At 37.9% G+C, this 27,719-nt stretch overlaps 1 protein-coding gene across 1 annotated transcript; it reads left to right on the forward strand.

Moving 5' to 3' along the window:
- The first annotated feature begins 21,330 nt into the window (after positions 1 to 21,330).
- On the forward strand, positions 21,331 to 26,827 carry LOC141519889 (pulmonary surfactant-associated protein A-like). Its single transcript, XM_074231862.1, has 4 exons — positions 21,331 to 21,502; positions 22,933 to 23,052; positions 25,213 to 25,290; positions 26,211 to 26,827. Exons 1-4 carry the CDS (start codon positions 21,334 to 21,336, stop codon positions 26,585 to 26,587), a joined length of 744 nt encoding a protein of 247 aa, XP_074087963.1. The 5' UTR covers positions 21,331 to 21,333; the 3' UTR covers positions 26,588 to 26,827.
- Positions 26,828 to 27,719: the final 892 nt, after the last annotated feature.

A 27,719-nucleotide genomic window follows, 5' to 3' on the forward strand; every position in this document is an offset into this window, starting at 1 on the left:
CTAAATACTTTAGAATTTTTATCTCATTTGATGTTCCCAACAACCCTGGAAGATAAGTGATATTTTACCTTCATTTTATAGATAAGAAAAAAGACCAAACACATCAATTGACTTTCAAAACTAGTATAAGTCTGAAATGGGATTTGAACTCATGCCTTCCTGAATCCCAGTCCAGTGCTCTAACCACAATATGAATTTAGAATACTCAGTCATCTGCAAAGTATAGACAAGACTACAACCCTTTGTTCAAAAAGACTTTCCTACTAAGAGCTAAAATTTTAGGTAAGAGTCCCTTATTCGAAATGTGTCCTTCACTAAAAATTAAAATTTTACCAATAGCTATTCAATCCTTTGAATTAAAAATTGCGTTCTCCAGACGTCTTTTTACCTAGATAAGGTGACAAGTAAAGTCTTAATTCTTCTTCAAGAAAGAATAAATTGGGGGCAGCTAGGTGGCACAGTGGATAGAGCATCCACCCTGGAATCAGGAGGACCTGAGTTCAAATCCAACCTCAGACACTTAATAATTACCTAACTCTGTGGCCTTGGGCAAGTCACTTAACCCTATTGCTTTGCAAAAACAAAAAAATAGAGAAAAAGGAAAAAAAAGAATAAATTAATTCTTCTCCCCATAAACAGAATAAAAGAAGCAGTTACAAACACTGGCTGCATGAGAGAGAGAAATGAAAATGAGATATCTGAACATTATTTTGCTTATGTATAAAATGAGAAGTCTGAATTAGACAGTCTCTAATGTAGTGTCTAGCTCCAAATTCTAACAATGCAGAACTATTGGTACAGAAAACAATAGTGATGAGAATTGTGGGAAGATGGTTCTATCAGATCCTAAAAGAGTCCAGATCACGCACAAAACACCACTAAAGTTCTAATAATACTAGGAGAAAGTGAGGAAGGGAATTAAAAGGAAAAAAAAATAGAGGAACAAAAGTAAAGAAAATCGAAGATAAACAAGGATAAGCTCTGCCATCTGCAGATGCACAGAAAGGCTGCCAAAATCAGAAATAATGACTCTATGATCAACAGGAAATATTACAGAAACAAAATCAAAAGACAGAAAAAAAGAGAAGTATGTAAGAAGATTGGGATGACAGGAAAGGTAAGGTTATGATGAACTTAAATACCAAACAGAGGATTTTACATTTGATTCTAAGAGTAATTAGGAGCCAATAGAGTTTATTAAAGAGTCTTCAGTCTGTTCCTTGGGAAAATCATTTTGGGAGCTGAGTATAAGATGTTTTGAAAAAGGAAGAGAACTGAGCTAGGAAGACTATTTTAGAAAGCAGCTAACAAAAAATATATTTCATTGTTCCTCCCACTTCCCCTTTCTCATAGAAAAACAAAATTGAAAAAGCAGTAACAAACAGGCATAGTCATACAAAGCAAATTCCCATGTTGCCCATGTCCAAAAAATATGTCACATTCTTCATCCTAAATCTATTACCTCTCTATATTTTTTCCACTCAAGTTCACAGACTACTTGAAATCTATCCATTTATATGTATATACTTTTGTTTCCTTTTTAATCCTGTGTATTTTATTTTATGCACATAAAAAACCTGATTAGGGAAAGAGTCCCAGTGGATTCACCAGGCTATGTAAGGGTTTAGGACCCAGAAAAGATGAAGAAGACCTGGTTTGGGTTCTTTGGCACAGGAAGTAATGGCTAGTGAGCAGCAGCTAGCTAATAAATGAACAAAACAAGATACAAACACAGTTATTCCTGATTCTAGATCCTGCACTCAACCCACTGCACCACTCTGCCTCTTGAGGAAAACCTTCTTTTCTTCTTTGACTAGATTACCTAGTGACTTTAGAAATAGTCTGGAAGACCTGAATTCAAATCCTCTGTCAGAAACTTAAAAGCTCTCCCAGCCTCTATTAGGAAAAAGAGGTTAATAATAGTACCAATTGTGAGAATCAAATGAACTAATATTCCAAGTTCTATTTAAATTATCCCTATTATTCTTATTCCTATTGTAGGAAGAAAGTTCAGGGGTAGCGGGGGATGGGAAATAGACTTGGAAAGACGAGAGGGTTTGGTCGTTCTTTCTGAGAGCACTAACCTTTTCCCCAACCCTTGCAGTGAGATGACCAAAGAGTCACTGGAAGCCACCCTGAAGTAGCTGAACTGGCCCTTTACCTGATGTCTGTTCAAGGGAGAGAAACTTTAAGGACTTGGAAGAGTTCTTGGGGGTAGCTAGGTGGTGCAGTGGATAGAGCACTGAACTTGGAGTCAAGAGGATCTGAGTTCAAATGTGACCTCAGACACTTAAAATTACTTAGTTGTGTGACTGTGGGCACCCATTGCCTTGAAATATTTTTTTAAGATCACAAATGGCATTGGATTTCTCTGCCCTCAGACAAAGTCTTCTGGATTCAACCTCCTAGCGTACCTGAAACACCTGCAGGGGAAGAATGGGGAAGCCTTGAGCTGTCTTGAGCAAGCCAAAGAGGTGACCCAGCAGGAGTCCCCAGACCAGGCTGAAATCAGGAACCTGGTCACTTGGAGCAATTATGCCTGGCTGTACCAGCACAGTACAGCTGGGCAAGTCATGTACCTATCTCAGCAAGGTGACACAGACATGCAGGAAGTTTGCAAATCCATAGAGAATTGACTGTCCAAAGATGGACTGTGAGGAAGGCTGGATCCGGCTCAAGTGTGGCAGTCACAAGGCAGAAAGGTGGACCATCTGGAGCTTCGTGTAGGCCTAGGATTGCCAACTGTGGTCAAGATGAGGTGGGCAGAACATGGAGGCACCGATCTTTTGACATCTTGAAGCAAACCATCACACTGGATCCTGGCAACAATTACCTTAAGGTGCAGATTAAGATTGTAGAAATCTCAAAGATGGAAAGAGCATGGTTCTCCTTTAATCCTTTAATCCTTGGTTAGTGTTCAGGGGTTTTGTGGGCATAAATGGGAAAAATTTATATTTTAATTTTCACTGACCTCTGTTTTCTTCAACTTTGAATATTTAAAAAACATTATTCTGGGAAACAGTCCATTGGTTTCATGTGACTACCAAAGAGATCCTTGCCACACACACACACACACACACACACACACACACACACACACACACACACACAAAAAGACTTTAGCCCCTGATTTAGTCTACTCTGTCCCTAAGTCTAGTTTGGTCATTCATTTTCTAAAAATTTTTTTATTTTTAATTTATGGAATAAAGCATCTCCATAACATAACATAATATAAGAACAAGATGATTGCACATGAAACTGTAAATCTATTGTGTACAACTTACTGTTCATTGTAAATGTTTAATAAGCATATTATGTAAATTTATTTTCCTTTTATCCCTCCACCAGTCAATCAGTATTCCCCCAGCTTTCTCTTGAAGACATTAATGAAGGAAAATCTCCTACCTCTGGACATCCCATTCAAGTTGTATATTTATTTATTAATAAAATTTTCATATGTTGAATTGGAATCTACTCCTCTGCAACTTCCATCCACTCTTCCTAATCTCTACTCAAAAGCCAAAGAGTACAATTTTAATCTCTTTTTCCCACGGCAACTCACCAAATTATGAGATAGAGAGAGAATTATCAAATTACCTTTCAGCATTCACTTCTCCAAGCTAGTTATTTTGAGCAATACTTTCATGGCATGGTATATGATCCCCTCCCCAATTTAAATGGCTTTCTCAAGTCATGAGAGAGTTTGCTTTTTTTTTAACCCAGAACAATTGATTTCCATTCCTATACCCATGAGAGGAAAGACTGAAGTTCATGCCAACATGCATACAATTCCCAGGCTGACATTCACAAAACAATTATTTAAATTCCTTCTTAATCCAAAGGATAACTAGAGTACAAAAGTGAATGAAACATCTCAACAAAAGTATTCTAGCTAAGAAGGTACAGTAAAACAGTGATCCTTGGAGGACAGGACTAATCAGACATAACTTCCTGGAGGAGAATTATCTTGAAGGAAGCATTGGACAAAAAGCAGACAAAATAGTTGGTTTCTTTGCCCTGTTTTCTCTGTACAAAAGCAGTGTTGTTTGAATTCTCCGGAGGAGAATTTGGATATCATGTTCCCCAATTTCCAGGCTGCCATCCATGCCTCCTTTCCACTTTCTTCTTCTCCAGAAATTTTCTTTTGTCTCATCATATGCATTACAAAGAAAGATTTTCTATAAAATTAACGTCAAAAATTTAACTAACCTTACAGGACAGTAGTTACATGATGTCCATAAAAGTTGATATGAAAATGCAGAGGAGAGAGATCAGTGAGGACAGTAGTAATCAGGAATAGTTTCACAGAGAAAATGGATATGGATTTGCCCTTTGAAGGGTGCAGTGAGAAACTGAATAGGTGGAGGGGAGAAGGATAAACTTGGAGGAGGAAGAAGGATAGATTAGAGCAATCTCACATAGATTGTGGAGGTGAGATTGGTTCTTCATCAGGAAATCTGCAAACTTTACTATCCACAGAGGCTTTTGCCAACTTCCTCCTATCATATATAATCAGTAAAGAAGAAATCAGTTTGCCTAAAGGAAAGCTCTGCTTGTAAGTCGCATAAAGTCACACAATGGCCACACTAGAAAGAATTTTAAAGATCATTAAATCTGATTTCTTCTATTGCTCAAATAAGGAAACTGAAGTTCAGTGAGATGAGAATTGCCTTCTATCTTCACTGTCTTTTCTTCTACCCTTCACATTCCTCAATCAATATATGCTATTTAATGGGTTAATCTGGGTATAGGTTTTTAGTGGGTGATGCAAAAAAAGTATCTCCCTCTATTCAAAACCAAAATGAGAAATTTTATGGAATTTGGGATGAAATTTTGGAGAAAAACAAGAACTCTGTTTTGATCCAAACCCATACATCCATCCTGGAATCCCAACTGTGTCTGCACTTTTAATCATTCATAAGTTAAAAAGAAATTAAATTACCAAGTTTCTTGCTTGTTTTTAAAGGTATTTCCAGATGATAAACATTTATAAATGTTAATTATGAGCTCTACATTCATTTTAAGAAGAAAAATTGACTATAGAATGATGCTCAGAATCAGCCAGAAAATTTCAACATTTGTCACCAATGTAAAACACATAGAAACTGGTCTTTTTTAAAACATATTTAAGCCATAAAAATAATTCTTTGCCTCTTATAAACTAGGCTCCATCAAAATGACATGGGAAATGATAAATGGTTTAATTACTATTGAAACAGGTCCAAGTCTTTGGAGACTTATACTGTGGTCCCTTGCCAATTAATTTTAGTGACAGATCAGGATGAATATTCACAACCAAACACACCACAGACCTATTAGGATTCTGTCAGAGAGACTGATCATTGGAGAAATCTTGTATCCAAGGAATATGTTTCTATGCCAGGCACACTGATTCCAGAGAATGATGCACAAACTGTAAGCTCATTAGATATTAAATAATGTACAGAAAAACTGACTTAGATGCAAGGAACATGATCCCATTATGTCACCCCCATCCCTCTACTCAATAAATTCCAGTGGCTCCCTATTGCCTCCAACAGAAAATAGAAAATGTTTTGTTTGGTATTCAAAGACCTCCATAACTGAGATTCCACCTACCTTTATATCCTTCTTACATCTTACTCTCTTCCATATACTCTTCACACTCTGGCTGCTGAATGTAAAAAACTCCATCTCTCATCCCTGGAATTTTATCTGGCCATCCTCCAGGTTGTAATACTCTCTCTCTCTCCTGTGTTCAGACCACTGACCTCCTTGCTTTCCTTTAAGTACCAACTAAAATCCCACCTATATTCCACTTTCCTCAACCCCTCTTAGTCCTACTTCCTTCCCATTTTGATTGTTTCCTAGCTAGATGACACAGGGGGGTGAAGGTGCCTACCTTGAAGTCAGGAGGACCTGAGTTCAAATCCCATTTCAGACATTTATTTGGCACTTACCAGCTGTGTCCTTGGGTAAGTCACTTAACCCTGATTGCATCTCATCCAGGGCCATCTCCAGTCATCCTGATTCTTGTCTGGTCACTAGAACCAGATGATTCTGGAGGAGGAAAGTGAGCCTGATGAGTTAGCACAGCAGCCCCTCACTTAAATCCAATTCATATGCTTGCCATGGCATCACCTCCCTGATGTCATAACCTTCTTTGAAAACAAAGGACAAACATCATCATTTTTTTCCTGTATATATCTTTCTTCATAATATTTATTTGCATGTTGTCTCCTCTAGAAGACTGGACAGTGATACTTTTTTAAATCTCCCCAAATTACAATGTCTATTCATAGATGCTTAATAAATTCTTATTGATTAATTGATTGATTGTCACTTGAAAGGACTAAGCAAATAAAATGAAGGGTGTTTATACAAACTGGTTTCCTTAAAGAAAGAAGTATGTGCCCATTGCTACTTGATGAAAAGACTTACTCAAAGACGTAGAGCCAATCAGTGATGAACACCAGGCAGAACTTTGAAATTTTAGCTTGTCATGCCACATTAACACTCCTCTCAACCTTATTAAATAGAAAAACCAATGTATCTAATGTTCAAAGATTACATATGACAGGCCATTCAGAAATAATTTCTTTTGTTAGCAATAATGATAGACCGGGGCAGCTAGAGAACTGGCCTTGTAGTTGGGAGGAGCTGAGTTCAAATTTGACCTCAGACACTTAATAATTTCCTAGCTGTGTGGCCTTGGGCAAGTCACTTAATTCTATTGCCTTGAAAAAAATAATGATTGATCAATCAATTATCAAAATAGATCAGAAAGCCTGTCAGGTACAACATGTAGTACTTGCAAAAGTGTGACACAATACCTGTGGGCAGGAATTTCTGATCATTTGTGTAGTTTATATACAAGAAATGGTTAATTCATACTCTTAGTTAGTTATTCACATAAGCTGAGACAAATAATTAAGATTATTAAGACCTAAAAAGCTTCAAAGGAGGGGAATCCATCCTACAGCTGAGAAAGACTTCAGAGAGAATGTCAGACTTGGAGGAGACTTAAACAAAGCCTAGGACTCCATACTGTGTCCTAAAGGTCACTTGACAAGGAGTCAAGGAATATGATTTCTGGTCAAAGCTTTGCTACTAACTCCCTACGTGACTTTAATGAAGTCACTTCACTTTTATGCAACACTGCACAGTTAACAAAATGACCTGTAAGTCTTCTTCCTTCTAACCATGATTTCATTATTTAGATAGGCTTAGAGGAAGAAGCTAGAATTACATGTGGTTAAGATCAGAACAATAATTAGAACCTCTGAGTTTCTGTTTGCTATCTATAAAATGAGAATTGACTACAGTACTGCCTGGCTCTTTGTGAGCTTTCCTGCCTCTGTGAATTACTGGGATTGGACTTTGAGCTAGTTCTCACCCTAAGGTGCCTTCCTGGAGGAAGAGTAGCCTCAGTGACCAAAGGAATATCAGGGAGAACTGTGGAGGGAGAGCCTCAGGTAGCAATGAGTCTCACATGAGCAACATGCTGAAGACATTGCATTGTCGGAACTGTTAGGGATACTGAGATCTGAGCTACCGAATTTTGTTTTCCCTTCCCCCCTTTCCTTTATTCAAGAAAGCATGTCACTATTTCCCAAAATATTTCCATTTTTAAGAATATTACTTGTATGAACTGATGCTGAGCGAGATGAGCAAAAACCAGAAGAACATTGTATATCCTTACAGCAACATGGGGTGATGATCAGTCTTAATGGACTTGCTCATTCCATCAGTGCAATAATCAGGGACAATTTTGGTGTATCTGCAACAGAGAATAAATACCATCTGTATCCAGAAAAAGAACTGTGGAGTTTAAACAAAGACCAAAGCCTATTACTTTCATTAAAAAAAAAAAAATTCTTATGTACTACATACTTTTTCTATCTCTAATATTATATTTTCTCCTCAAGGATATGATTTTTCTCTCAACACATTCAGTTTTGATAAATGTATAGCATGGAAACAATGTAAAGAATATCAGACTGCCTTCTGTGGGGGGAATGTAAAATTCAAAACCTTACATAAAATGATAGGTAGAAACTGCTAGTGTATATAAATATAAAACATTAAAATATTAAGAAAAAAGAATTTTAAGGGGCGGCTAGGTGGCACAGTGGATAGAGCACTGGCCTTGGAGTCAGGAGTACCTGGGTTCAAATCTGGCCTCAGACACTTAATAATTACCTAGCCAGTGGCCTTGGGCAAGCCACTTAACCCCATTGCCTTGAAAAATCTAAAAAAACTCAACCCCCCCAAAAAAGAATTTTAAGAATTAATAAATGTTTATTGACTGATGACTGATATTCATACACCAGTCTAGGCAGTATATATCCTTGTGCAAATGCAGGTGGGAGAGATAGAGCTAGAGAGAGAGAGAGAGAGAGAGAGAGAGAGAGAGAGAGAGAGAGAGAGAGAGAGAGAGAGAGAGAGAATAGGGTTGAATTCCAAGGAGAAGAAAAAAATAACTTTTAAATTGGAATATATATTTTGTCATAACAATTTTCATTGTCTGGGGATTAAGCAATAGAAAGAGAATTGTTCATTTATTTTATGATTTCTTAGAGCACAAGGAGGAGATGATTTAATATGGATTCTTTCTCTCTAGGAAATGAGTAAAGACTTTGTCTTGTGGACAGGTTGTACCTAACTATGTGAACAGAAAGCAAAACATTGACCACATTCCTCTATAGTCTTTCTTTTTCCTGGTTTGAAAGAAAAACTTCCTGGAAAACAAGAACCAAGAAAGTTGATAGGGAAAATCAGTACGACCCACACAAAGCATGAAGGAAGTGGCAGATAGAGTGAAACCTGTCCTCTCAAGCAACATGGAACCATCCCACTCACCACTATTGAAACTAGATGATTTCCTAATATCTGTTCAGCTCTAAGTGGTGAGATCCTATGTGCACATTTGATGTCTGCCTTCTAAAGTCTTCTCAAATATTACACCTCACTCCCATTCACCTTGGTTCATGCTCACTCCCATTCATCTTCTCTGCCTGCCATCAGACCCACATCTAGAGCAGCTAAATTCAAAACGGATGGTATTTGACATATAGGCAATTTTGAAGGGTTTCAAATTAGTCATCCAGGTCTTTATTGAAAACATATTAGAGTCAAAGTACCATGCTGGTTGCTATGGAAATGTAAATCATAAGATGTGGTCTCTATACAAGAGCCTAGTGAGGATAGCAAATGTAACAAATATGAATCTAAAGCAAACAATAGGAGACAGTATTACTAAGTGTTAAATTGTATGATGTAGGCCAGGGGAGGGGAGGTAGGGGGAGCATACCAAATATCTCCAACAAGCTAAGAGTGTGAATGTTATAGACAGCATTTAACGCATGTTGTTATGAAGAATAAAATACTAACTCATTTAAAAAACATTCCTAAATCTATAAGAGCTTTCTGACATCGTTTTTCTCTATCAATAGATACATAGATACTAATCTTCCTTAAGGTGTTTACAGAATTTTTTGATGTTAGAAAGGGGTTCAAAAAACATTGAAAAGGTTGGAGTCACTGGTGTGTGTGTTTGTGTGTGTGTGTGTGTGTGTGTAGTGGGTGAGAGAGAGAGTGTGTGTAGAGGGGGAGAGAGAGAGAGAGAGAGAGAGAGAACAGACAGAGACAGAGAGAACAGAGACAGAGAGGAAAGAGAGAGAGAGAGAGAGAGAGAGAGAGAGAGAGAGAGAGAGAACAGACAGAGACAGAGAGGAAAGAGAGAGACAGAGAGAGAACAGAGACAGAGAGGAAAGAGAGAGAGAGAGAGAGAGAGAGAGAGAGAACAGACAGAGACAGAGAGGAAAGAGAGACAGAGACAGAGAGAGAGAGAGAGAGAACAGACAGAGACAGAGAGGAAAGAGAGACAGAGACAGAGAGAGAGAGAGAACAGACAGAGACAGAGAGGAAAGAGAGAGAGACAGAGAGACAGAGAGAGAGACAGAGAATATATATATATATATTATATATATATATATAATATATATATATATATATATATATATACATAAAATGTCTGAGGTTGGATTTGAACCCAAGTCTTCTTGACTCTAGGTCTAGTGTTCTATCCAATGGTGACTTTGACAGGGTAAAAAAATAGGTAAGATTAGTCCTTAGGAGCAACCCCTACTCTATTTCCACTCAGCTAGAGAGCAGTCAGTCCAGATTTCATCTCCCTGAGCTGAGGAAGAAGCTTAAGTGAAATTAAGAACTTGATAGGCTGGACCTTTTGAACCTTCACAATAGTCCTAATAGTTAGCCTTTTTATAATACTTGAGATGCTTCTATGCATGTTATGTCTTTTGATTCCCTAATATAAGACTGTTTGACAGGTGTTATTATTATTCACATTTTACAGGTAAGGAAACTTGGGGAGCGGACTGTGACCTACTCAGGGTCATATAGCTAGGAAGGGTCTAAGGCAGGTCTGAACTGAAGCCCTCTGCCTTCAAGTCCAATTTTCTATCCAATTTGTTACCAAGCAATGTATGAGTATTTCTCAACACTTCTCAGGCTCATTGCTACTTCCTTGGCCTCTGCTGCCCTCTCTCTGGTGGAGGGACTACCTCTTCCTGACAGGTATTCTCTTGTAAAGGTGTTCTGACCTTCCTGGTTTGGTTTCATGGGACTTTCTCATCCCCTTCAGAGATTTTTCCCAGTAGGTTTTTATCCTTTATATTACAGACACATTTGCAAAGCTTCACATTCCAGTGTAGTTAAAACATTGTCTCCTTGGGGATTGGGCCTCAGGACTTCTCTCTTCTTGGTCAACCTTGGCCCTTGTTGAGTTCAGGTGTGGGACCAGGACCCCAGACCTTGGAAGAAGGAACCTTTGAGGATATGCTCTGCTCTAAGTACCAGATGAAAGTACCGAAGGGGTAAGAAGGAGGTAGTACTGGAAAGTTTTTAAAGCTTAATTGTAAGAGTCCAATACTCATAAGCCACTTATACTTTAAGATTGTGCTAGATGAATTTGTTTAAAGGAAAGAGAGATCCTTACCTTCTGCGCTCTAATTTCATTAAGCTTCCTCCTCAACTCAGGGAGATGAAATAATTTTGAAGGACTGACTGCTTTATGTTGGGTGGTTTGAACAGTTCCTTCTAAGGACTAGCCTCACCCAATTTTTCCCATTTTAAACCATCCTGCCCATTGCTGTCAGCTAGATAGCCTAATAGATAGAATACTGGACTTGGAGTGAGGAAGACCAGATTTAAAATCTGGCCTCAGATTTACTAACTGTGTCCCTTAACTTCTGTTTACCTCTGTTTCTTCATCTATAAAACTGGAATATCAATTGCACCCATATCACAAGGTTGTTGTGAGGATCAAACAAGCACTTAACAGAATGTCTTAGCACTTAATAAGCTGATATATATTAGCTATTATTATTATACAAGTCTTTCTCATTTATTTAATCAATTAACAAACATCGATTGAACACCACTCTGGGAAAAGTATTCTATAAGAGCTTTCTCAATGAAAAGAACCCTGCACTCTAGAGTCATAGGACCAAATTTCAAATTTCATCTCTGACACTTATTATCTTTGTGACATGGCTTCTTTGAACCTCATTTTCCTCATCTGTAAAATGAAGGGATTAGACTAGATATTCACAGTTACCTTTCAGGTACAATCCTTTGCTCACTCCTGAGGCAGAAGACTTGATGCTTTGGCCTTTCTCTCCTAGAACAGTGGTTCAGCTATAAAAGAACCTGCAGCCATTCCTGACCCAAGCCATTTTGGTTCAGTCATAGGAACCATCCATTCATGATGCTAACAAGAGATCCTCCATTAATTAATTATATTGGGACTGAACCACTCCCTACATTGTGACTCCTTTTGCAAGGAAATACAAACACCAATGTGCAGAACACTAAGTAAGTCATGTCTATTGACCTAATTAATAAATACCTACCCTTGTTCCTCTTATTGCACCAAGGAAAGCTGTCTGTCATAAGAAAACATCTCCACCCATCTGTACTACAGGAAAGTCTGTCATTCTTTTAGATCAAGATATGGTCCCAGTTCAATCCTCCCTGGGAAGAGCCACTATAGCTAGTATTCTTTACTACAATGTTATTCTAACATTTGATCTTGGCATGAAAGTGACCCTGGATTCTCATTGTTTGTGCCAATGAAATTGTGTGCCCTATGTATATGGAAAAGTTTCAGATGTACTTTCAACAATAATCTCCGCAAATGTGTGCCTCATTTCATTCTGGCACATAGGGCTAAATAGAGTAGATTTAGTTACTTTTTCACATGATTGCTTTTTAAATACTTGTGCCTCATCCATGCCAACCTTGCCAAATAAAGTGAAATTTCCCAACAAAACGTTCACCACCAGGTTATGAGTGATTTTCACCATAGAAATTCTACCAAATTAGGGAAGGGTTACAGGGTATGCTATGGCAGTGGATTACCCATATTGTAAATCTTTTGAAGTATGGAAATTGGAAAAAAATCCACTTGACAAATCCTTTCACATATACATCTTGTTGGGAAATATTTAATTTTTAATTTAATTAATTTAATTAATATTTATTACAAATCTTCTGATAAATACCATAAGCAAAAGGGGGTCTGGCTTTCTTCAAAAGTATGATGTACCCTTTTAGAAAGGTCCTTTATACTCTGGCCTCATCAAAATATATCTGTAATGTAGTCAATTGTGTGAATCACATCCTGAAAAGTATAATGATAAGTTGGAGAACTTTGAGAGGAGAGTAACCAAGATGACGAAGGATCTCATGTTCAGACCACATGAGGAGCAGCTAAAGTAATTGGAATTGTTCACCTTGGAAAGGGGTAAACATAGAGGGAACATGAGAGCTGACTACACATATTTTAAAAAGCTGTAATGTGAAAAAGTGGCTAAATCTACTCTATTTAACCCTACATATATATATATATATTACATATATATACATATATATATATATATTAAATGAAAAAGGTAAAAATTAGAGTAACAAAATCAGAATATATTGTCTTAAGAAATAGAGTTGCCTTGCAAAACCACAACAATAGGAGCCAAGATGATGGTGCAAAGGCAGTATTTCCTGGGAACTCCCTTCCTCCCAAATTCCAAAAGCCAAAAAAAAATTATGACTCTAGCCAAAATTTAGAGGGACAGAACCCACAGAAAGACTGAGTGTTATATTTTCCCAGTCCAAGATAATTTAGAAGTTCCAAGGGTAAAGGTGTGTTTCACCAGGACCAGGGGTTGGGAAAAAAGCCATGGCCGCAGCTCAGCCCAGACGAGAGATCACCAACAACAGCTTGAAGGGGCAATGGGAGAACTCTATTACACCAGAATGAGTGTGGAGTGAGGATATCCGGCTATAGAACCTGCAGAGAGAATCTAGAGAAAGCAACCTGCACCCCCAGAGATGGTAAGGGGTCAGAGAAGACTGCAGAAATTTCTCTGCTCTCCCTCAGTGTAGGACTCTGCTGCTAACCTACACTCAGATCCAGGTTGCAGTTTGGGCTTCCATACTAAGATAGCAGGATCCTCCTTACAACTCCAGGGCAAAGGAAAATATGGGGGGGGGGGGGAATCTACATATCAAAGCACAGGCAAGAGAGCACAAGACCTTGGAGGACTAAAAGTCCCAGTGGGATATACCCCCCCCCAAAAAAAACAAAGCCTTGGAAGTGCTGTCTTGGACTGAGGAAAAGAATAAACAACAGAAAAAGAAGAATCTGACCATAGAGAATTACTTTAGTCCCATGGAAGATCAAAACACATACTAACATGATGACAAAATCAAAGCTTCCATATTCAAAACCTCCAAGAGAAATAGAAAATGGGCTCATACTATAGATGAGCTCAAAAAAGACTTTGAAAAGCAATTAAGGAAGATGGAGGAAAAATTGGGAGAAGAAATGAAAGAGATGCAGAAAAATCGTGAAAACCAAATCAACAGCTTGGTGAAAGATAAACAAAAAAAACTGAAGAAAATTATATGTTAAAAACCAATTTAAGGGGCAGCTAGGTGGCGTAGTGGATAAAGCACAGGCCCTGGAGTCAGGAGTACCTGGGTTCAAATTCAGTCTCAGACACTTAATAATTACCTAGCTGTGTGGCCTTGGGCAAGCCACTTAACCCCATTTGCCTTTCAAAAACCTAAAAAACAGAAACAAAAACAAAACAATTTAAGCCTAATGGAAAAAGCAAAACAAAAGGCAAATGAAAAGAATGTCTTAAAAAGCAGAATTGGGCAGCTGGAAAAGAAAATTCAAAAAGCTCTCTGAAGAAAATAACTCCTTCAAATGCAGAATGAAACTAAAGGAAGCTTATGACTTTGCAAGAAATCTGAAGAAATAAAACTCTTCCAAAAAAAGCCAAAAATTAGAAGAAAATGTGAAATATCTCATTGGAAAAACAACTGACCTTGAAAACAGATCCAGAAAAATAACTTAAAAATTATTGGGCTATCTGAAAGTTGCGATCAGGAGAAGAGCCTAGACTTCATTTTTCAAGAAATAGTACAGCAAAATTGCCTTGAGATTCTAGAAGCAGAGGGCAAAATAGAAATTGAGAGAATTCACTGGTCACCTCCTGAAAGAGATCCCCAAATAAAAACTTCCAGCAATATTATAACCAAATTCCAAAACTCCTAAATCAAGGAGAAAATTCTAAAAGCTGCCAGAAACAAACAATTCAACTACCAAGGCTCCATAGTGAGGATCACACAGGATCTGACAGCATCTACATTAAGGGTTTTTAGGGATTGGAATATGATATTCCAGAAAGCAAAAGATCTTGGTTTACAACCAAGAATCAACTACCCAGGAAAACTGAACATCCTCTTTCAGGGGAAAAGATGGACTTTCAATGAAACAGGGGACTTTCAAACTTTCCTATTGGAACAACCAGAGCTAAACAGAAAGTTTGATCTCCAAGTACAGGACTCTGTGGAAGGGGGTGGAAGAGAAGGAGTAACTATGAGGAACTTAATGATATTGAACTGTTTGTATTCCTGCAAAGGAAGAAGATATTGATGACTCATACAAAGTTTCTTATTTATAGGAGCTGTTAGAAGAAACAAATATAGGCAGGACATAGGAAGGAGTGGAATATAATGGTAATGTTAAAAAGATGGAGTCAATGGGTGATAAAGGAAAGTACAGGGAGGAAGGGAAAGGAGATGAAGAAGAAGATAAGAAATTTCACATAAGAGTTGAGAGAAAGCTTTTTCAATGGAGTGGAAAGGGGGAAGTCAGGGGGGAATGAGTGAACCTTCATTCACATCAGAGATGGCTCAGAGAGGAAATAACATACACACTTAATAGGGTGAGGAAATCTATCTTACCCTAAAAAAATGAGTATAAAGGGATGGGATAAGGGGGAATGGGGGGAGGGAAGGGGGGAATAGGTGATAGAAGAGAGGGAAGATTGAGGGAGAGGGTACTCAGATTCAACACACTTTTGGACAGGGCCAGGATGAAAAGAGAGAGAATAGAATAAATGAAAGTGGGGAGGAATAGAGTGGAGGTACAGCTAGTAATTGTAACTGTGGAAGAAATATTGAAGCAACTTCTCTGGTGGACTTAAGATAAAGAAAGCAACTCACCCCAGAGATGGATCCATTGGAATCTGAACACAGACTGAAGTAATTTTTTTTCTCTCTATTCTTGAGGTTTCTCATCTTCTTGGGGAGGGAGAGGGGTTTATATTTACTATTATAACACATTCAATTTACATCAATGTATGGCATGAAAACAATGTAGAGACTATCAGACAGCCTTCTGCAGTGGGGGAAAAATTGTAAAATTCAAAACTTTTCAAAGAATGATAGGTAAATACTATTATTGTGTATAATTTGAAAACAAATAAAATGTTAAAACTGGAAAAAAAAAGAAATAGAGATACCTGCACCTTACCAACATCACCCTCTTATTCAAGCAAAGACTAGATGACAACAATGTTTATTAGGTGGAATGGGGCAAAACCTTTACAAGGTTTTGAGTAGTGCAAATGATCTTAGGCCCATTAAAACTTTGACACTCTATGATTCTGTGATTTGGATCTGAAGGAATGACAGATTGGAACCCTAAGAGAGGGTGTATATGGTCTAGACTATCTAAAAGGAAGAACGAACACATTGAGGTCTAGGAATAAAGAGGAAAGTTGGACATGAGAAAGATGAAGCTATGAAAGAGGAAGGAGGATGACAAATCAAAATTTGCTTTTGTTACAGTTATCCTGATGGTTTCATGTACCTTCCTGTGGAGCAAAGGAAAGACATACAGAAACTGTTGTATAACACATGGTTTCATAACAACTTCTAAAGTTAGGAACCATCAAGAGTGCTTCAAGGTTTTTCCAGCAACTACTTATCCTATAAGTGACCTTTTGTTCTCATCTAGGGCACAGAACTCAAAGGAAATTCTTTGCTTTGCAATTCAAGCACCATTCAACTGCCAATGTGATTTTCCTCAGGCACAGGAAAATGGCATGATCATGTTACTTCATTATTCAATAGGTTCTAGTGGTTCCAGTATTAAATACTCTCCTCTGATAAAATTTCCATAAACCTCCCCAAACTACCTTTGTTATGTTACACCCTCACATTCTGACCTTCATGTTCTTCTTTGTCACGTGAACCTCTATTTGCCAGGATGTTGCTCTAGCTAATGCCCTCCTTCTTCACATCTATTTTGCTCCCTTCAAGACTCAGGCTAAATACCATCTTTTTACATGAAGCCTTTCCTGATTCACCCAGATGCTAGTGTCTTCCCTCTCAAAGTTTCCATATATCCCTAGGTGAGCTTTCTGATTACAGATCCCATTTATGTGTTGTTTTCTTCCTTTAGAATGTATGATCCTTAAAAGCAGGGATTACCTTACTTTCTGCTTTTTATATCTCAAACATTATCAGAGTTTCTGGTATGCATTAAGCATTTCATAATTTTTTTTCTATCTATCCAACCATCTTTATATCTGTCTATCTACCCATCTATACATCCATTTATCACTCTATAGCTCTCGATCCACCTATTCACCTACAAATCATCTACCTAGCTATTCATCCATCCACCTACCTATCCATTCATCCATTCATTTATCTATCTACCTCATCTACCTATTCATCTACCCCATCTACCCCACATCCATTTATCTCTATAATTATCCATCCATCTATTCATTTACCTATCTACCCATCTATACATCCATTTAACTGACTATATCCATCCATCCATTCACCTACAAATAATCTACCCATCTATTCATCCATCCATCTATATATTCATCCATTCATCTATCAATCTATTCACCTATCAGTTTACTAATCTATCAATATATTTATCTTTCCTGGACAAAAATAATCACTCTCTCTCCTCTGGTTTCACACAGTCTTGTTCTCTCTTAACAGCATTTGCTGTATTCAACATATAACCATACCAGTGTATGCCATATCCAAGGGATAATGGAAGAAACATTGGATTGGGAATCAGAAAACCTGGGTTTGATTATCTTTTGAGAAATTACCTCCCTTTGTATCATTTAATTTCTCTGAGACTCCATTTCCTCATCTATATAATCTAAATAAAAATACTTATCCTATCAACCTCACATAGTAGTTCTAAAAAAAGTCATTTGCAAAGCTTAAAGAGCTAGAAAAATATGAATAATTTTGGTTATTTGTGTATGTTATTTTCCTTCTTTAAGCTTCATGGTCAATCTGTCCCATTTGTTATGCTTCATATATGGCATTCATCTCCTACTCCCAAATCTTTGTACAAGCTGCTGCTTACATCTGCCCTTTTCAAATCCACTTACTGGAATCTCAAGCTTCTTTCAAGACTGAACTCAAATATGCCTGCTATGAGAGACTTTTCTTTCCCACTCTCCTCCAATCTTAGTGCTCTCCCTATCTGCTTTTCCTGAAATTACTTTGTATTTGTTTATCTGCATACACATTTTTCTCCTTCCAAGAGAATATAAACTCTTTGAAGGGAAGGAATGTGTTGGGATTTCCTTTATATCTCTAGGATATTATACAATAATTGGTACATGCCAGTACTTATTAAATATCTGTAGAATTGAATTTATAAAATTAACTAAACAATTACAACTGCCTATAGTCAAGTTCTTCAAGCCAACAGGGATTTAATAAGCACCCACTATGTGCCAAAAGCTAGAATAATGCTAAGAAAACAATGAAGGGGAAAAATTGCTGAACTCACACACACACACACACACACACACACAGAGACACACATAAACAAAAATAAAATAACCTTTAAAATCCTCATAATGGTATTATCTTATTTGTATGTGTTTGTCTATTAATTTCAGATGACCATGACTGCATTGGTTTTTGTCCATTCATGTCAAAGACGAGACAAGGTCCCAGGATTAAGAGGCAGCCACTCCATTACAGACACCAAGGGACCAGCCTTCCTCAGTACCAGATTATCAAGATTGTGACAAATTTTATAAATTATTCCAAACTGCACAACATAGTCTAATACAGATAGCTTACACTCTTTAAAAAAAAACCCCAAAGTGATCCTGATTGAGCAAAATCCTTATGGACAGAAAAGATCAATTAGAACAAGAGAGGTGGTGGAATTTTTTTTTTAGTCTTTTTGCAAGGCAATGGGGTTAAGTGGCTTGCCCAAGGCCACACAGTTAGGCAATTATTAAGTGTCTGAGGTCGGATTTGAACCCAGGTACTCCTGACTCCAGGGCTGGTGCTCTATCCACTGCACCACCTAGCCACCTCCCAGAATTTTTTTATTTTCATTTGACAAAACTTTTTTGTCATGTGGTTTGTTAATTAACTCCCCCAATGCATTTAGAAATGGATTCAATTGATTAAAAAAGGGAAAAAAAATTTACACAGCTATTTCTAGGTCACAGCTGTATTTGTGTTCAGATATTTCTGTCTGATTAATCTGGGTGCTTGTGCAGAACCCAGGGAACCTTTCTTTCAGAAAGAGAATAACAATTCAGATAATGACATGCTCAGCTTTTCCTTATGTGGGAAACATGGGGTAGAAAATTTTGTGAAAGACGCTCCCCCAAAATCATACTTGGGTCTTTCATGTTAGAGGTCCAGATCTAATTAGCAGAATAATTTCAAATGTGAGATAACTAAGATAAAAAGAAACAACAATGTTTAACTTCAGAAAAAGAAGGGAGGATCACTCAAAGAAAATGGTGGATTTTATTAAATATTGTTGTAAAATCACCTATCTATCCTTTAGACTTGCTGAAATTTTCTGAATCAGGAACTTCTTGCTCATTCACCTGTTCATATGGCAAAGTTCCATCCTATTAGTCAAGGTCCCAATACCCTTTGCCCAAAAGGAAAGTACCAAGTACCCTCTTCAACTCACTTGACTGTTCAGGGGGAAAAATTAAATATGTAAATAAAAGGGCTTTTTCCTCCCTAACTACCTAACACTTTCCGGAATCCCTTGTGACCATATTTCTCTGTCAGATTCAGGATATATAAATATATCTATATCTATTACATTATAAACAGTATAAATGGGACCACCACTTTCCCCTTTCTAACACTGCCTAGAAGAAGAAGGGTAAGTGTCAGATACTTAAACTCTGAAATTTTTCTAAATTTCTCTTTATCTGGGGCATTTATCCCTTCTCCTCTGAGCCGTCTAAGGGACCAGGGCAAATGGAAAGATAGTGTTGGGAATCAGGTAACAACAGACACATCTATGGTGATCCACCCTCAGAAAAGAGTACTATGGTGAGATACAGAGAAAATCAGAAAGGCTCCCTTGGACAACAATCTCACCCCATTTGTCTGCCCCAATATCTGAAATTTTCACCATTATATAGTCATTCCTTTGGGACCAAGGAATGGTGGTATTCAAAGTCTTCTGGGTGGTTAATATGTTAAACTATTTTCAACTATTAAAACTAATGCCCATCAGGACCTATCCAGTGTGACTGCAGACTGAGAATAGTTTCCTGCAAAAGAAAAAGCTTCCACGGTAAGTTCTGAATAATAAATGTGATAGAAAAAAACCTACAGATGGGACACTGAAGTGTGTGTGTGGGGGAGGGTAAGGAGGGGCTCCTGGGTAGCATCCAGAGAATTCTCAAGCATCCAGTAGGGAGAAAACTGGGTAGAGAAGGTGCTATAGAAATGCAATAGCAAAGAAAAACATTCTCAACATGCATTTTTTTTTTATTTTTTAACATCAACTCATGTATCCCAAAGACTTCATAATCAAAGGTTACTAATTGTTGAACTCTCCCAATCATGTGCCTATATATTCAGAAAATTATGGAAGTTGGAAAGAAGGGCTGGGAACTGCCTCAGTGATGAAGTTAGTTTTAAGAAAGTATTACCCAGGATCTCAAACTAAACTAGCAACTCATTGATTTAGCCAACTTTCTGATAAATGATGATGTCAATGGGATTTTAATATTTCTCAATTTCTTCATCTCTAAAGCAGAGATAATGAACCCCTCTGAGGTCTGAGCTCTAAAATTTTATGATTCCCATATCCTCACTGGCATCCAAGTTTATAATCTAATAGTAATTGATACAAACACTTTTATCTCTGTATATTCCTAAAGCATTTTATATTCTTTACAATTCCTTACAGATATAGGGGAATTTATATTCCAGTTTTCTTATTGGCTCTTTTCAGTTCAAAATGAGGGGTCTATATTGGATGAATTATATGACTCTAGTCTTAAACCTTATAGAATCCTGTGGAAGTGATATTTTTTTTTCTTTGAATACAAGGGCAGAGTAGTACAGTGAGCAAAGCAGTGGTTTTGAGGTTAGAGGAACTTGTTTTTAATTCTGTTTCTGATATTTATTGCCAAATGACCTTGGGTAAATAACAACCTCTTGGAACCTCAGTTTCCTCATCTGTAAAATGAGAAGATAGTACTAAATAAGTTCCAGTACTGAATATATGATCTTAATTTTAAAGTTGAGGAAGCTGAGGACAAAAGACATTATAAAATTCCCCAAATCAAAGATCAAATTGTAGATGAGATGGGACCAGAATTCAGATCTTCTCATTACCCAGTCTTATTTCTGCTGCTTCCCAGGGATCAAAATCTGGTATTTAAAGCTTTGATGGTAAAATTGCAGGCAGCATCTGTAATAAGAAAATATGTAGAGAGGGGGGTATTGTCACTTTCCCAAATGACCAATATTTCCAGTTTTCTGACAACTGTCCCTTTGTGAAGACAGTGGTGGTAATGGGGTTCTACCTCAAACTGATGAGCGAGTGTAGAGGTATAAAATGCAAGTTAAAATTTCTGGAAGGATGGCAAATAATCTGCTAAACAAATGTCTCTGTTGACCTTTGTAGGTGGACTGGGAGCAATGACCCTGTTCTCACTGGTCCTAGTTCTTACACTTCTGTTGCCTTCCCTGGTCAAGGGATGCAAGGACGAATTCTCTGGAAGTCCCGGCATCCCAGGAACCCCTGGTGCTCCAGGTCTGCCTGGTAGAGATGGTCGGGACGGTGTCAAAGGAGACCCTGGGCCACCAGGTACCCAAGAAAGCTCTTTGTCACCTGAATGTGTCATGATTATTATTGGAATGTGCCATGATTATTATTGGATAGAGAATCAGTAATGGAAAGAGTATTGGATGTAATCATGAAATCTGGGTATAAATTCTGCTTCTCAGAACTTATACTTTATTAACTATGGGATGATGAGAAAGTCACTTGTATTCTCTGAAGTTTAGTTTCTTTACTCTGAATTGGGTGGGGGGTGTTAAAATTTGCACCACCTCCCTGCCTCATAGAATTGGTAGAAGAAAATCACTTTGTAAATCTTAAAGTGCTAGATTAATGTGAATTACTATTTTTTATGGGACGGGGGAAAGAAGGTGCCTTACCACATACGCTTTGGGATTCTTGATATGAGACATCAAAACGGTGGATAAAATTTGGAATCAGAGCACATGGTTCTTATCCCAGCTCTTCTACTTACTACTGGTGTGATCCTGAGGTAGTCATAACCTCTTTGGATAACAATTTCTTCCTGTATAAATTGAAAGGGTCAGACCAGGTGAGCACAAAAAATCCCTTCTTGCTCTGATAAAAATAGTTTTCTTTTGACTAAGTAGAGGAAATTGAAATGATCCAAAAGCACAAGTAAGGTTAACTGTAAAAGACAAGTCTATAATATGGATAGATGGGAGAATGGTTATATTAGCCCTTGATTTAGAAAAGGAAAATCTTAAGCTGTGGTCCTTGGATCCCCTGAGAGTTCCACTGCGAGATTTCATAGGGTCTTTGGACTTGGATGGAAAAAGAATATATATATATACATATATATGTATATATACATATATATGTATATATATATATTTATTGTTAGACCTTAATATCTGATTAAAATTCATTAAATTTTAATTTTAAATTTAGCATTTTCTTTAATAATAAAATTTCAAAAAGTATTATTCTGAGAAGGGATTCTCCAGATTCTTCAGGGGGTATACAACACAAAAAAGTTAAGAATCCCTGTTTTAAAACATGATTGCTTGAGGATGAAGAGTCAGTTTTAGTTCAACTAAGTATGCTATGGTACCACTATAGTGGGTCATAGGTGACCACAAACAGTGTAGGCTGGAGTAATAAGGGAAGACTTCATTAGGAGACTGACACTTAAAAGAGGAACCAACTATGGCAAGATGGAGAAGAATAACAAGAAATTTCAGATGAAGAAAAAATTGGAGGAAAAGGTGTCATGTTTTGGTCAAGGCTTTTGTTATTATGGTCTCATTTTTATCTTCTGAGATTTAAGGAAGTTTTGCCAAAGCAAAGAATTGTGGGAGGTGGGGGAAGTTGTTAAAAATATTTGACTATATTTTGGAACTTGTCCAGTTCCTGTGTCAAGCTGTCTTCTTGTCATAAGTCTTGTAGACTATGGGTCCTTGTATTCATCAAATCTTGTGATACTCTCTCTATAGGCCCCATGGGACCTCCTGGAGGCATGCCAGGACTCCCTGGAAGGGATGGGCTGACTGGGGCTCCTGGAAGTGTGGGTGAACGAGGTGAAAAGGGTGAACCTGGTGAGAGGGGAGCTCCAGGTAAGCATGGCTGTGTAATGAAACAAAGGGTGGTGTTCCATTTCCAGTGCTAGAAGTTGTCAGATGCAATCTTCATGTTTCTTCTCCAAGAGTACAGAATGGGAGAAAAATGTCTTTGAAAGAACACAGTCTTCCCCCCCACCCCATCCTTCCTAGGTTCTTCAGTGACACTTAGAGTTAAAAACAGGGTAGAAGCTTTAGAAGATCAGGACTTCTAAGGGGCACTTGCTCCCCTCCCCTCCCCTGCCCTGCCCTGCCCTGCCCTGCCCACCCTATCTTGATTTAGTGCTCTCTTCTCCTCAAGGTGATTCTTTTCCCTCACTTTCTATGTCTATTTATTAATAGACACAGAAATAGCCAGTGCTTCAATTCTGACAATAATTTCTTTGTATCTTTGATCCCCTCTGTTCTCTAAAGTCCCCCTGTCAGTGCACAATGGGGGCAGCTAGGTGGCATACTGATTAGAGCACTGGAGTCAGGAGGACCTGAATTCAAATCTAATCCCAGACACTTAATTGCCTTGCTGTGTGACCTTGAGCAACCTCATTGCCTTAAATAAGTTTTTTTTAAAAAAGAACAGAATGAAGTGCACAGCCAATGAGAAAAAACCAGCTACCTCCAGCAAATCTGAACGTTTTGCTAAATGATAGTAGGTAGGACAGAAGGTGACTTAAAGGCACTAAAATAAAGAAGCAAGGAGATAATAATTTTAGAGTAATTTGATCAAAGGAAAGTTATCTTAGCTAAAGATAATTGTTGGCAGAGGGAAAGAAATCATTGGTAAAAGAGGGAGTAAAGATATAAAAGGGGAAGTCTTTGCTCTAGAAAATAATTTGATCACCCTCATATTAAAGAGAATCCTTCATCTGGACAAGAGAAACAAAACTGATTTGATTTGTTAAATATTAAAGATCCCTTATATTTCAAAATAAGAAAAATATTTTTCCTCCCCACCTTATTTCTGGTCTGGAGAAGACAAAGAATTCACAACCACTTTGTCAAATTCTCAAATGAACTCCTCATCCCCAAAATGTCACTGGTCTCCCTTCTCCCCATCAAGCTGTTCCAAAGTTCTGACTTCAGATGGAATGCAAATCCTTCCACATTTCTACCACTCTGACCTGCTACTTCAAAGTACCAACTATAGATATAATATGTTGCATTTAAGAAAAGCAAAAATTAGACAAGATATAGGCAATCTATATTCATACTCTTTTTCTGTTACTCTTTTTCCTTGAGCAAATCTTTTAACTTATTCAGGTTTCCATTTTCTTATGGACAGGTGGACAAGATGATCTCCAAGGTCTGATAAAATAGTTTCCCTACTGACTGAAATGTCATTAAAATCTAGCATCTTGGGGAGCTTTTGTAATGTTTCCATTCCCCAAATTTCATTCACTTCACAAAATCTTCTCTTAGGTGCTATAAGTGGATAAAAGGGTAGAAGACTAGGATTCTGCCTTCAGAGGGTTTTTAGCCAAAATAAGGAGACAACACAAAGGAAAAAATAGAACATTTCACAATGAAGAGAAAAGCACCAATCATGAAGTGGGAATGAAGAAGTAAGGGAGAAACATCTAAGAACTGAGGTGGTCAGGGAATGAGGAAATCAGACTTGAAGTGGGCCTGAAGGATGGCAAGAATATGGACGAGAAAAGAGGATGGGGAAAATATTCCTGGTTGATGAATGGTATAAGCATGACTTTTGCAGAGGATCCAGGAAGAGACTGACCTGAGTGACTCATTAGAATGTTGTCTTAAGGGAGAAATACTTAATTATTCCTAAGTCAATAAATGGAAGAACTTGTCCTAAGATCTAAGTTAATCACTGACTTGGTGGGGTACTTAGCAAGGTGTGTTTTAGCAAATCTTGGAGATCCTCTTATCCACCTCCTCCCATTTTATAGATAAAGAAAACTGAGGTCTAGAGAGGTTAAATCATCTGCCCAAGGCAACTCAGTAGCAGACAACAGAGTTTGTATATAAACTCTCTGACCCCTAGTGTAGTCCTTTATTTTTCTAAACACAATATATTCCATCTATAGTTGATGCTCTGGGAGAGCATAGTTTGTAGAATGTGAATGAACACTGAGCAATGACTCATATGCTCAGTTGGTTTTTGGTCTAGATGACTCCTAAAAGGGGGTTTCTCCTCCCCAGGGCTGTCTGCTTATTTAGATGAAGAGTTACAGTCTGTACTTCAAGACTTCAGACAGAGCATTCTGCAATCAGTGGGAGGTAAGGGGGGGGCGATTCCTACTATAGAGTGGAAAACTGTGGACCTTTGGAGGCCCTGCAGTAGAGGAAATTGAGTGATCATTTCATTCCCTCAATTCTTGAGGTCATAGTGAATGTGGGTTAAAAAGTTGACTGTGGGGGTGTCTGAGTGGTGTGGGGTGACTAGGTGGCACAGTGGACAGAGCACCGGCCCTGGAGCCAGGAGAACCTGAGTTCAAATCCAGCCTCAGACACTTAATAATTACCTAGCTGTGTGGCCCTGTGCAAGCCATTTAACCCTATTGCCTTGCAAAAACTTTAAAAAAAAAGTTGACTAGGGGAGAGGAGAGGAAAAATTGGGGGGGGGGAGAGAATAGGCAAAGAAGGGAATCATAAAAATGGGGGAATAAAAATGTCAGATAAAACAATTGGGGTTATTTGTAGCTCTAGATCTTTCCTTTTCTTCTTAATGGATTGTAATTTCAAAAATGGAAATAATGGTGGCAGTTTAGAGATACAGGATAGGGCCACATTGCAAGAAGGATCTTGGGCTTCAAATAGGCCTAGGTATAAGTTACTGATCAGGATGTAAAGTTATAGAACAGGTCCAACTTCCAGTCCTCACCAAGACTAGTCCTTTCTATTCTATTCTGGTTAAAAATCAAGTCCTTGGCACTATGTCTCTGTCTCTATCTGTCTCTGTCTCTCTCTCTGTCTTTATCTCTGTCTCTCTCCCTCTCTCTCTGTCTTTCTGTCTCTGTCTCTGTCTCTGTCTCTCTCTCTCTCTCTCTCTCTCTCTGTCCTCTCTCTCTCTGTGTCCTCTCCCTTCATTTTCCTTCCTTTCTTCCTTCCATCCCTATCTTCCTCTTTCTCTATACATAAACTGAGAATTGAGAGCTTCAAAAAGACAAAGACTTGATTTTGTATCCTTTGCTCTTTAGTTCTCAAATTGCAAGGCACCATGTTACAGGTGGGCAAGAAGGTTTTTTCTTCAAATGGCCAGTCACTTAATTTCCAGAGGGTCAATGAAGTATGTGCCGAGGCAGGTGGTTCTATTGCCACCCCAACAAATGCAGAAGAAAATGCTGCCATCATGAGCCTCGTGCAGAAGTACAACACATATGCCTACCTAGGCCTGACAGAAGGGAAGACACCAGGGGAATTCTACTACCTCAATGGAAGCCCAGTGAACTACACCAGTTGGTACCCAGGTGAACCTGCGGGGAAAGGTCAAGAGCCTTGTGTGGAAATATACAAAGATGGCACCTGGAATGATAAGAGCTGTGTGCAATACCGCCTAACCATTTGTGAGTTCTGAGTACCTAACAAGGTCTGATTCCCTAAGCCAAAGGGTAAAGAAAGCATAATTCATTGATCATGAGCTCTCCTCCCTCCCTTCTGGTCATTTGTTTGCCCTTTCCAGGAAAATCGTTTTTGTTGCTTTAGACTAATTACTTCTCTCAAAATTATTGGCTACTAAATTGGCTCTCCCAAAGTGTGGAAAAAAGAACAATGTATGATATGGAATCAGAGGACCAATTCAGACTCTATGTTAACTTACTTTATGCTCTAATAAATCACTTCAATCTCATCTTAAATATCTAGTCTCGATGCCTCAATTTTCTAATCTATATAGTTGACCAAGTATAGTGTATGTGTATGTATATGTATATGTATATGTGTGCGTGTGTTTGTGTGTGAGAGAGAGAGAGAGACAGAGACAGAGACAGAGACAGAGACAGAGAGACAGAGATGAGAGAGTTTGGGAGAGATAGATATGTTAGAGAGATAATAGAAATAGAGAGATAGTGAGAGCTAAAAACTGGATATGATAGCTGAGAGATTGAGAGATGACAGAGATGAACATGATAGATTAGTTAGATAGATAGATAGATAGATAGATAGATAGATAGAGACATTTAAGATATAGACATATAGATATGTGACAGAGACAGAGATACCTGCATCTGTGATTCGTCAGTGTAAGGTTCTACTGTTATAGAAACTTCGTTTCCCCATAGAGGTGGGAATTCACTTGTAGGTTACTTAAAGTACAATTCATTTGTACCCTACAGCCTTATACAGTTATCTGAGGATACTGAGAAGTTCAGCAATTTGTCCATAGTCCCTTAGCTTAGCCAGAAACAGAACTTAATTGAAAATGTTCTAGACTGCAATGGTGTATTCATTCCAACACAATTTCTCAGGTGTTATACTACCATCATATATTTTTATGAGACTTTAAAATTTTTTAAAGTGCTATCACATTATGGAACAATGTGAGCCTCCTATGATGCAATTTGTTCATTTCCCAATTAGAAGTCTATGTGGAGAAGGTGATAATCAATCTGTAGTCACAGGACAAAACAAAATCACTATTGGATCATTTTCTAGATGCATTTCTCTTGCCACTTTCTTCCTATATATCCTTCATCTTTAAATCCTATATA

The sequence above is a fragment of the Macrotis lagotis genome, chromosome 4 (genome assembly GCF_037893015.1).
Source record: "Macrotis lagotis isolate mMagLag1 chromosome 4, bilby.v1.9.chrom.fasta, whole genome shotgun sequence".
Taxonomy (NCBI): domain Eukaryota; kingdom Metazoa; phylum Chordata; class Mammalia; order Peramelemorphia; family Peramelidae; genus Macrotis; species Macrotis lagotis.